This window comes from Erythranthe guttata, chromosome 14 (assembly GCF_056151865.1).
Source record: "Erythranthe guttata isolate IM_541 chromosome 14, IM_541, whole genome shotgun sequence".
NCBI lineage: Eukaryota > Viridiplantae > Streptophyta > Magnoliopsida > Lamiales > Phrymaceae > Erythranthe > Erythranthe guttata.
This window is the reverse complement of record NC_142546.1, coordinates 16,122,058-16,134,658: the sequence shown is the minus strand read 5'-3', so window position 1 is coordinate 16,134,658 and position 12,601 is coordinate 16,122,058. Positions and strand designations below refer to the sequence as shown.

General features: G+C 29.6%; 1 protein-coding gene across 1 annotated transcript; it reads left to right on the top strand.

Moving 5' to 3' along the window:
- Window positions 1–9,785: 9,785 nt before the first annotated feature.
- LOC105951734 (UPF0481 protein At3g47200-like) lies at window positions 9,786–11,018 on the top strand. The gene is made up of 2 exons (XM_088812742.1): window positions 9,786–10,874; window positions 10,993–11,018. Exons 1-2 carry the CDS (start codon window positions 9,953–9,955, stop codon window positions 11,016–11,018), a joined length of 948 nt encoding a protein of 315 aa, XP_088668868.1. The 5' UTR covers window positions 9,786–9,952.
- The last annotated feature ends 1,583 nt before the right edge of the window (window positions 11,019–12,601 follow it).

The window sequence follows — 12,601 nt, the reverse complement described above, 5'->3', positions numbered from 1 at the left end:
ATTCAGTGAAATATTAAATTATTGAACTAATAATTTAATATGTTTTCATCGAGTCGGGACCGAAATAAATTATTATTTAAACGGGGTTATTAATTTATCGAGTACTTTTTTACTGTATTTGGTAGAGCAATTTGTTCGTAGGGAAATTTAGTAAGAAAAACAAAACGAAGAAAAAAAAACGTGGTCCATGACGTCATAATTCATACGAAATTGTGTAGGAAAAATCATTGAAGTTGTGGAGAAACTTCAAAGATACTACTAATAGATGAGATTATTCTCATTAACATTAAAATTCTAAAATTAAAAACCTTAAAATTTCAATTAGGGTGTAATGTGAAAGATTTATTATGGTGAAAAGTATGCTATTAATTTTTTCTAGAGGTGTGAAGTGCCAAATGCTATATTTTGAGGATCCAAAGTGGAATTTAGCCAAAAATATCAATACAGAATTAGAATTACAGTTAAACCTCTATAAATTATTAATTCAGTGAAATATTAAATTATTGAACTAATAATTTAATATGTTTTCATCGAGTCGGGACCGAAAGAAATTATTATTTAAACGGGGTTATTAATTTATCGAGTACTTTTTTATCGATGTTCAACTGTATTTGGTAGAGCAATTTGTTCGTAGGCCAATTTATTAAGAAAAAAAAACGAAGAAAAAAAAACGTGGTCCATGACGTCATAATTCATACGAAATTGTGTAGGAAAAATCATTGAAGTTGTGGAGAAACTTCAAAGATATTGCTAATAGATGAAATTATTCTCATTAGTATTAAAATTCTAAAATTAAAAACCTTAAAATTTCAATTAGGGTGTTATGTGAAAGATTTATTATGGTGAAAAGCGTAGTACTATTATTTTTTTCCAGAGGTGTGAAGTGCCAAATGCTATATTTTGAGGATCCAAAGTGGAATTTAGCCAAAAATATCAATACAGAATTAGAATTACAGTTAAACCTCTATAAATTATTAATTCAGTGAAATATTAAATTATTGAACTAATAATGTAATATGTTTTCATCGAGTCGGGACCGAAAAAAATTATTATTTAAACGGGGTTATTAATTTATCGAGTACTTTTTTATCGATGTTCAACTGTATTTGGTAGAGCAATTTGTTCGTAGGCCAATTTAGTAAGAAAAAAAAAACGAAGAAAAAAAAACGTGGTCCATGACGTCATAATTCATACGAAATTGTGTAGGAAAAATCATTGAAGTTGTGGAGAAACTTCAAAGATACTACTAATAGATGAGATTATTCTCATTAACATTAAAATTCCTAAATTAAAAACATTAAAATTTCAATTAGGGTGTAATGTGAAAGATTTATTATGGTGAAAAGCATACTATTAATTTTTTCTAGAGGTGTGAAGTGCCAAATGCTATATTTTGAGGATCCAAAGTGGAATTTAGTCAAAAATATCAATACAGAATTAGAATTACAGTTAAATCTCTATAAATTATTAATTCAGTGAAATATTAAATTATTGAACTAATAATTTAATATGTTTTCATCGAGTTGGGACCGAAAAAAATTATTATTTAAACGGGGTTATTAATTTATCGAGTACTTTTTTATCGATGTTCAACTGTATTTGGTAGAGCAATTTGTTCGTAGGGCAATTTAGTAATAAAAAAACGAAGAAAAAAAAAACGCGGTCCATGACTTCATAATTCATACGAAATTGTGTAGGAAAAATCATTGAAGTTGTGGAGAAACTTCAAAGATACTTCAAAGAAACTTCAGGGACTACTATAAAAAGAAGATGAGAGGCAGCCCTTTAATTGTAAAATAATCTAAAAACAATTAAAGTATAATCAATTATTAATTATTGTTAAAGAAAAAATGTATTCAAGAAAGGCAATTACTCTCCACCTTATAGTTTTCTTCTTGTTTATATGCAGCTGCTACTTTGCCTCAACTGTGGAGGCTGCTAGGGCTGTGAGCAACACGCGCCTTTCCCCTGCAAATGGTATTTTATTAATTCTCTTCCTTTAATTTGTCTTATTAATAATTTCTTTTTCGTATTTTTATTTACTGGCCCCTCCTATTTTTATTTTCTTTTAATTTGATTTACTGTTAAAATTATTTCTATAATTTTTCTATTAAAATATAAAACTCTGATCTTGATTAAATCCCACGATTCAACAATTCGTTGAGCTAATCCCTAGGTGATATTATTTATCAATATAGGGGTGAAAATCAAACGGATCGGATCGTACTAAGCAGTTACATAAATTTATATAGTTTTTTTGAATCAAAAACTAATTCTAGAAAATTAGAGAAAATACGGTTGGAATTTTGAAAACTGCAACGGAAAACTTGTTTCAAATTTGGAATTTTTCGATTCGAAATTGTCGAAAATCTAAAATTCCATTTTATTATTGACCTATAATATAAAGACTAATATTCATAATTATAATGATGTTTTAAGTGTAATTTTTTGGAAAATTATTCAAAATTTTGGATATTGAAATTAGATCGGAAATTGGAATTACATACATATATTACAATTCTAAGCAAAATAAAGAAAAAATCTGAATTTTCGAAATGAAAAATGAAAAATCCGGATTATCCGGATTATACATATCCAGCTCCCACGCATTTTTCAACTTTACCCTTTATCCTTCTTAACCAGTTAGCCCAAAAAACAACGAATGACGAGGGTATTTTAGTATTTACTGTATTGTTTTACTATAATCTATGCATGTTTAATTAGTTTCTTAATATGTGCGCAACCACAAAAATCGACATGTAATATATGACGGAGGAAGTAATAATCTGCGATCATATCTTTTTTCAACAATTACTAATTTATTTGTTTATTTGTGGTTATCAATTAATTGCAGCCCCGATATATCCGGATTTTACAAATCCAGCTCCCAAACGTTATTCAACGCCACGAGCGCCGCCCAAAGTCAGCTGCCGGAGGATTTGTTTGAAGAGGATTTGGAGAATTCCTGTACGTTACTGCTACTGTGGCTAGCTGCATGCAAACTAAAAGCATATACTATATATATATATTTTATTGAAACTAGATTAATTATAGGGGAAACTACAGTTTGCACCCCTAAACTATAGGGTTTGTCGCAAACACCCCCCTGAACTACAAAACGTAACAAAATGACCCACGACTTTAACAGTCAAACTTCAGATTTTTAACACCGTTACTATTAGTGAGTATTTACATATTAACCCTCATTATGTTATGCTGCAATCTGACGTGGCATCATCACCGTGGATAATCATTTCCCTCTCAATAGAAACCAGACCCGTCTTTTTTCTTTCTTTTTTTTCTCCTTTTCTTTTTGGACAAAATCAAATTCCTCATTTGAAAAAACCAGCCCGTGCACCTAAAAATTGGAATTCACGCTGCAGTGTGACCTATGACAGAAAAGCTCTTGTAATCAAAGAAAGATTCTTTTTTTCTGGCTCCATTCACTATCTAAGAAGCTCACCTGATGTAAGTAAACAAAATCCCCATTTTTTTTTTCTTTTAAATTAATTTTATTTTTATTTATTTAAATTAAAGATAATATTTTCAAGAAATGCAGATGTGGGAGGGGCTTATACAAAAGGCTAAAGATGGAGGGTTAGATGCTATTGATACTTATGTATTTTGGGACCTTCATGAATCTTCACCTGGAAATGTACCTTTTTGTTTTCATATATTTATTTAATTTTTATTTTCTTGAATCCTTAAAATATGTTCAATTTTTGTGTGTTTTTTTTTTTTTTTTTTTTTTTCAGTATAATTTTGAGGGAAGATGTGATTTATTAAGGTTCATCAAGTTGGTACATGAAGCAGGGCTATATCTGCATCTTCGTATTGGGCCTTATATTTGTGCTGAATGGAATTTTGGGTAATTAATTTTCTAAAATCTATATAATATATAAAAGTTGAATTGCATGCCTAATTGATTGACATTTGTCAATTTCATTATGTGACATGTCCCCAATTTCATCCTATGTGTCAATTTGATTGGTGGAAATAAATATCAAAAAACATGTCATCAATTTCTATTATTTACATTCCACGTCATTTACATAATTAGGTAGTATTACCATTAATCCATCTCTCATTAATTATAAAAATGATCATCAAATCTTACCAATAAGGAAGTCATATGTCCATTTCTCATAATAGACTTTATTGACTTTTATTTACCATATTATTTTCCGGATTTTTTGTTCCATTTTATTCCTCTCTTTTTTTTTCACCGGATTTTTAATTATTTTCCAATAATTTCAAATTAAAAAATGTGTCCATATATATTTCTTTTAATGTTATTGATAGCATTACCATATTCAATTTGTAGTTTCTTTTTTCATCGTGCAAACAGGACTATATAAATAAACTGTACAATACCATCAATCATCACATTATTCTATTTTATTCAAAATAAATGTATGAGTGAGTGCTTCTTTTCTTTTTCTTACCTATTACCTATATCGTTTCATTGTTCTATTGCTTGAATTTTTTTTTTAATGATTATCGTAATTTGTTTTACTTATTTTTTCCAATTTCAGTTTTTACATTCATTCACATTTGATTCATAACATGTTTTTAATTTTTGTGTATCCTTTTGTATTTATAAATAGTAACATTCTGTGTTAATTTTGAATTATTTTATTTCACTTTATTTTAGTGAACGATGTTTTAATATGTCATTTTCGTCATTTGAATATATAAGTGTAATCCTTAAATTTATGTTTACTTGCATATATATATATATATATATATATATATATATATATATATATATATATATATATATATATATATATATATATATATATATATATATATATATAACACTTATTTAATTATCTACAATTAATATAAACAATGTTATGTGAATTGCATGACATGATTTGTGTCCATTATTACTGTTGTGATTCGTGAAATTTAAATTCACATTTCTTATATGGTCGTTGTCTATTTATTTTAAAATTTTAAATGGCAGTCATTATAATTGCATGACTGTGTTGTAACAGAAATTTTGTATGTTAATTCATAAAGTTGGATATGGATTTTAAAAAATATTGTAGGTTAAATAATTTGGTTTTATATATTTTATATATATGACCATGATGAAAGAATATGTCTTTTCTTTTTTCCTAATTTATTATATATTAGTATTATATGTATATAAAAAAAATACATGTTTGAATTTACTATATTGCGGTAATCCACACTGTCTTTTTCTCCCGCGGTGTGTACAATAAACTACCAATTTTTTTACCATATTGAAAATGAATTTCATGTTAATGTTTTAATTTTTCTATTCTATTCATTGATGCACTGACAAAAACTTTTATAACTGATTTGACACTTCTAATTATATACTAATTAAAAAAAAACTTCTCACAATACTAATAAATTGAATAATAAAAGTAATAAATTATAACTGTTTTGACACTTCTAATTATATACTAATTAAAAAAAAACTTCTCATAATACTAATAAATTGAATAATAAAAGTTAAGTTTAATCAACTGATAACAAATAAACAAACCTATTTTATATATTTCAAAACATAACAATGTTATTCTAAATTTTTGGTATTAAATTAGTTTATTCGCTTTATTTAATACCAAAGATTAAAAATATCAATTGGTATGTTTAAGATATATAATGATCGTATGTACTATATACTATATTCCACTATAACTATAACACCGATATATATTATTAGGTACATATTTAGAGCAATTTCATCCCCAAAAGTATCAAAATGAGTTTGCAAATATTTATTTGATATTTAATATTTAATTTTGATATTTATCTTTTCGGGGACTTTACACGAAATATTTATTCTTCTTAAATAACACATTCACAATTTTTTAGTATTACCATTACCTCCCATGTGGGTAGGGGCGTGCGCGGGACATAAACCCGCGGGTTCTATCAAAACCCGCCCTCGTCCCGTCAAACAACGGTTCTTAATTTTGAAGAACCAAACTTGTGGGTTTTTAACGGGTTTACGATAGACGGGTCCATGGTGGGTTTGTAGTAGGACCCAACCTTCAGGGGTCGAAACCCGTTATCGTCTAAACTATTTTTTTTTATATATATAATTTATAAGTTTTTTGAGAGAATAATTAGAAACTAAAATGAATAACCTAAAATCTTAAATTCAAACCAAACATAAATAATGTAAATGTCAAGAGAAAATAAAAAAATACTATAAAACTAAAAGTAACTAATTCATAACTTAAAAGATAAAATTTAATAAAATAAATACAGCCTTTTCAAGCATAACCAACGCTATTCAGCTCCATTCAACACCATTTTCTTCCTTTTTTTTTCTGCCGTGTGTTGACCGTTGTATATATCGTTTTTCCAACATTTTCTTAGGAATTTTCATAATTTTTAGGTTTTATCTATCCTACACCCGGTGAAGGTTACACCAGGTGATTTTTTACCGTTGATCTACACATACCAATGTGGGTGTGTGTGTGTGTGTTTGTGTGTATATGAATGGTAGAGATCTACCCGGTGTATTTCACCCGGTGTAGGATCTCAAAAGCCTAATCTTTAAAGCTATTACTTCCACAATTATAGTTTAGTTGATTTATGTATTTGATACACTAGAGATACTTTATTTATTCATTAATACTATTAATTTATTATACTATAAAATGTAAGCAAAACGACGTCGTTTTGTATGGCGGGGCGGGACGGGTTTCACGGGTATTAAAAAAATTGAACCCATCTAAGACCAAAACCCACGGTTCTTCACCATTTTAGGACCCAATCCTTTGGATGAATCTATCCGTCCGGTCCCAACGGGGCGGTTTTTCACGGGTTTGACGGGTGTAGCGGGTTGATGGGTTCGACTTGCTCACCCCTACATGTGGGTAATTTTTTTATTTAAACAATAGGATAAAAGAAATGTCACGTTGCAGGGGTAGAATCCACATTTTCTAGGATATTACATGGAATAAAAAAAATTCCATAAAAATCACACCATAAGGAGATCATGTAAGACATAAACAAACATTAGGGTGATCTCTGTAATTACCGACATGTGGGGGCTTTTCGTAATTTATCCTAAGTTTAGGGTGATTTTTGCAATTTATCCAAGATTATTGTTCTTTCTATGTGTTAATATTTGCTTATACACTGATAATATTGAAAAAAAAATATTAATGTCAATTTGATAACATAATTAAATATTAATTTCTAATATATTGAATATATGTTTTTGTATTAGTATTAATATTAGGACTCCGATTCAAATTATAATTATGATTAATATAAAATTAGAATTAGTATTAGTATTAGGATTAGGATTATGATTATGATTAATATTAGTATAGGATTGTATTAATATTATGATTAGTACTACTATTAGTATTAGTATTAGGATTATGATTAGTATTAGGATTAAGATTATGATTATAATTAAGATTAGGATAAGGATATAATTATGATTAGTGTTAGGAATAAGATTATGAATAAGATAAAAATTTGGATAATATTAGGATTACAATAATGATTAACATCAGCATTAGGATTATCATATTCATATTAGCATTAGCATTAGTATACATCAGAATATTAGGATTAGCATATTAACATAGTATTGGTAATAGCATTAATATTAATAGGAGTATCAGTATTAGTATGCGTATTAGTATTAGTATTAGTATTAGTATTAGTATTAATATTAGTATTAATATCAATATCAGTATCAGTATAAGTATCAGTATCAGTATCAGTATCAGTATCAGTATCAATATTATTATTAGTATTATTATTAGTACTATTATTAGTAGTATTATTGGTATTGGTATTAGTATTATTATTGGTATTGGTATTGGTATTAGTATTAATATTAGTATTAGTATTAGTATTAGTATTAGTATTAGTATTAGTATTAGTATTAGTATTAGTATTAGTATTGGTATTACTATTAGTATTAGTAATAGTATTAGTATTAGTATTAGTATTAGTATTAGTATTAGTATTAGTATTAGTATTAGTATTAGTATTAGTATTAGTATTAGTATTAGTATTAGTATTAGTATATTAGTATATTAGTATTAATATTAGTATTAGTATTAGTATTAGTATTAGTATTAGTATTAGTATTAGTATGGGTATAAGTATTAGTATTAGTATTAGTATAATATCACAGTATGAGTATGAGTATTAGTACGAGTATCAGTACGAATATCGGTATCAATATCAATATTAGTATTAGTATTAGCATTAGCATTGATATTAGTATGTATCATTATTAACATTAGTATTGATATTAGTATTAGTATTTGTATTAGTATTAGTATTAGAAATATTATTAGTATTAATATTAATATTAGTCTTATTGTTAGTATTAGCAGTAGTATCAGTATGGGTATGAGTATTGGTATTATATTAGTCGTAGTGTCAGTATTAGTATTAGTATTACTATTAATATTAATATCAGTATCAATATAAGTATGAGTATTAGTACGAGTATCAGTACGAATATCAGTATCAATATCAGTATTAATATTAATATTAATATTAGTATTAGTATTAGTATTAGTATTAGTATTAGTATTAGTATTAGTATTAGTATTAGTATTAGCATTAGCATTAGTATTAATATTAATATTAATATTGGTATCATTAGTATTGGTATTCGTATTAGTATTTGTAGGATTACGATTAGTAATAGTATTGGTATCAGTATATTAGTATTAGTATTAGTATTACTATTTGTATTAGTATTAGTATTAGTATCGATATTAATTAGTATCAGTATTAGTATCGATATTAGTATCAATATTGGTATCAATATTGGTATCCGTATTGGTATCAGCATTGGTATCAATAATGACGTATACATCGTATCTCTTTTGTAATATTTATAAGTTGTATTGTTGTTTGAGTAATGTGCATCACTAATTTAACGTCATTTGTAATAAACTTGCAGGTTATTTAATTTGAATATCTATTGTGTTACTTCTCTGCTACCGTGTTTGTTGTTAAGTTAGTTATTTTGTAGAAGATTGACATGGTGTAGTAGATTGCATTCCACGAAATAGATTTATACCATCTGTTTAAAATAATTTCACTTAATCTTCATATCGTGTTTTGCGCGCTCCGCGTTTTCTTCTTTGTAATATTTAATTAAATTTCACATGTTACAACTCAAAATTAAGGGATAAAGTTTATGTATTTTTTATTTCCTTCCATTTTGTTTTACTTGCATTCGTGTTTTATAAAGAGATAGTTGTTTTCGTATTATTATTATTGTCTCAATTCAAAACTGACATCCGTGCAACGCACGGGTGAAATACTAGTTAAATTAATTACTAAATATAAAAAATATATAATTTTTTTAAATATTTGATATAATTTTGCTGTATATTGAATTTCAGAGGGTTCCCTGTTTGGTTGAAGTATGTTCCTGGCATTGGCTTCAGAACTGACAATTCCTCGTTTGTTTTTTAATTTTTTCCAATTCTGATTTTCCATGTTCTTTTGGTAGAATTTGTTGAGAAGTGCTTCAAGCGAGGGTAAATATGTCCAAATAAATGCAAGTAATAGTTTAAGATGTAAAAAAGAAAAGGTCAACTCGCCACATCAGCAACAACTAACGGAATGGAAAACGGAGGGGTTATTTTGTTACGTTTTGTAGTTCAGGGAGGTGTTTGCGATCAACCCCATAGTTCAGGGGTGCAAACTGTACTTTCCCCTTATTATTATTATTATTTTCTTATTTTCTTTTTTTTTTTTCTTTTTCCTTTTTTTTTTAGGGACACGGACTTTTCTAATCCCATATTTACATTATGTGTCTGAATTTTGACACTTCACTAAAAAAAAAAAAAAAAAAAAAAAAAAAAACTTTTTTGAACCAGCAAACAGTTTCTTGATATATTTCTTTTTCTTGTCCTAAATCAAGATTTTAGCTCTTCAGAGCATTATGAACTTAAATCGAGGAATAAAAATGTTGGTGAAAAGAGGAAATGACGACGAACTCACTGTTTTAATCGACAAGATGGTCGACGACTTGTCTTCAACGTCGTCAAGGGCAATTCCGTCAATCCACAGGGTCGGAGACAATCTCCGAAGCATCAACGAGAAGGCCTACGATCCGATGACCGTGGCGATAGGCCCGATCCACCGCGACAAGCCCCACCTTAAGAGCATGGATAAAAGAGAAATATCCGATTTGTTCTGGCCTTTATCAATATCAACTAGTGCAAGTAATTTGTTACAAGACGGTGGTATTGATATACCTCCTCCACATCTCCTTGGCTTAGTGCATTATGCCGAAAGTTTGCAGTTTTCTCCAAATCTTTCCAACAGTACTTACGAAATGAAGAACATAAATTCCGCCTCGGAGCTGAAAGAAGCAGGTATTATCTTCAAGAACCGAAATGATATCGAAGAGGCTCATCTTTTGGACATCAAATTCGACAAGAAAATAATCTACATTCCGACTTTGCGAATTGAGCATTCAACCGAGTCTAAATTTAGAAACTTAATTGCGTACGAGCAATATCTCCCACACGGGAGCCAAAGGCAGTTCACGGATTACATGTTTTTCATGCATTGTTTGATCCACGACTCGAGGGACGCTAAGCTGCTGCGGCGGTGCGGGGTTATAAGCACGTGGGCCGGAGGGGATGAGATGGTGTACCATTTGATCAAACAAATGGGGAAAAATGTACAACCTTCGGACATGTTTTCGTACGGTGATGTTTTTGAGGGTGTAAATCGTCATTGTACGAAGCGGAAGAACACGTGGATGGCTGTACTGAGACGGGATTATTTCGATAGCCCGTGGAAAGTTATTTCACTTGTTGCCGGTTTTGTGTTGCTTGGAGTTGCTATAGTTCAAATGGTGTTTGCCATTCTCTCCCACTGTAAGCTCTTATTACCTAATTAACATGCAATTATTAATATTGTTATAATTGCTATTATTGATATTGATTTTACATATAAAGCATTATTATTAATTTTTTTAATCTTTGTTTTTTCCAGACCAGGATCCGGAAAAACACAAGTGATTGGTGCATGAAAACCAAGGCTGGAGCTAAAATTTAGTATGCTTTTCTCGGGTCGGGATCAGAATAAATTATTATTTATGCGAGATTATTTATTTATCGAGGTTTTACTGTATGTCGCGTCCTGAAAAATTGTACTTATTTACCAAGTGAAAATCCAACGGATTGGAATGAGCACTTTTGTAAGAATTCCATTTTTTTTTTCCAAAAGCGAAAAACTAATTCCTTTTGTCAGAACAAAAAAAAAAATAATCAGTAAAGTTAGACATTCGAATTTCGAAAAGGAACATACCCACTTTGCAACCCACACCATCAATATAATCCAGAGTACAATACTTAAAAGGGTAAATTACAACCATTCCTGATGTATGGTCAAATTACGAAAACCCCATTATGTTTGGATAATTACAACCACTCCTCAACTATAAATATATTTACACGTGCACTCTTGCGATTTCAAATTTAGTAGAATCTTCTAGATTATATGGAATATTCTCAATTTTGTATCCGTTTTATTCCATCGAGCTCCACATTTTGAAGCAAGATGATTATACGATGTGCTATTGGCTTGTAAATATCAGATCGTGGTGCATTAATACATAAAACGAGTACAAACTAGAGAACATTCAACAGATTCTAGAAGATTATGTTGAATTTGACACCATAAGGGTGGAGGTGTAAGAAAATTCATAGTTGAGGGGGTTTTGTTTTTGTAATTTGACCATACATTAGGGGAGGTTGTAATTTACCCTAAATATAATCCTAACTGTCAGTAGTAAGCTGATCGCAGACGAGTACTTAAATTTAAATTTAGTATGTCAATTTTATTTTTTTATTTTTGGTTTACGAGTTTCGTAACTAAATTTTTTTGATGAAAATAGAATGATAAGATATATTATTTAATATATCGTTTTACTATACAGTATGCGTATGCATTGAGCAAATGAAGATGGGCTTCATTAAAGTGACAACACCATGTATATAGTTGATGATGCTAAAGATAGATCACCTTAGAGTGTTGAAGTAGGATGAGCTGGAAGAGCAGAGTGGATCACTGGCTCACGAGCTTGATGACCTTGAGATACCTGCGATCATAGAACACGTGAACTAGGCCGGGGGTTGATCCGGCGGAAACCCCTCCGACGCTCAAGTCAGACGTGCTGATCATAGAAAATAGTCCATAGAATAAAATTGTAGTATTGCTCAGTTAATAGGACGTACCTTAAGGAATGAGTTCAAACATTTATTTATAGCTTAGTTGAGATTGTCGGGTCCAAACCTTACTTGAAGGTGATTGGGCCTCGGTGATACTGGTCTTCGATATTGGGCTCGTGGCCCAGTAGGTAAATAATTTGTAGGCCCATTGGGTTGGGCCAATTAGGCATATCATTAAGCCCCCCACTCTTGAGTCGATGTGGGGGCCATGTTGAAATGGGTGACATATCGTGTCGAGAGTAAAAATTGTAGTAGTCGATGGTGTGCGAAAATGCGTTGGAGCGTGTGTCGGAGGGGCGTGAAGGCGCGTTGGCGCGTAGCGCAACCAAGTTATCGCGATGTAAGTTACTTGTGTCGTAAATGTTGTCCCG

Excerpts from the sequence above, each read along its gene's own strand:
- LOC105951734 (XM_088812742.1), top strand. The coding sequence starts at position 9,953 with ATGTTGGTGAAAAGAGGAAATGACGACGAACTCACTGTTTTAATCGAC. Across the intron at positions 10,875-10,992 it reads GTTTGCCATTCTCTCCCACT|ACCAGGATCCGGAAAAACAC; the intron begins GTAAGCTCTTAT and ends TGTTTTTTCCAG.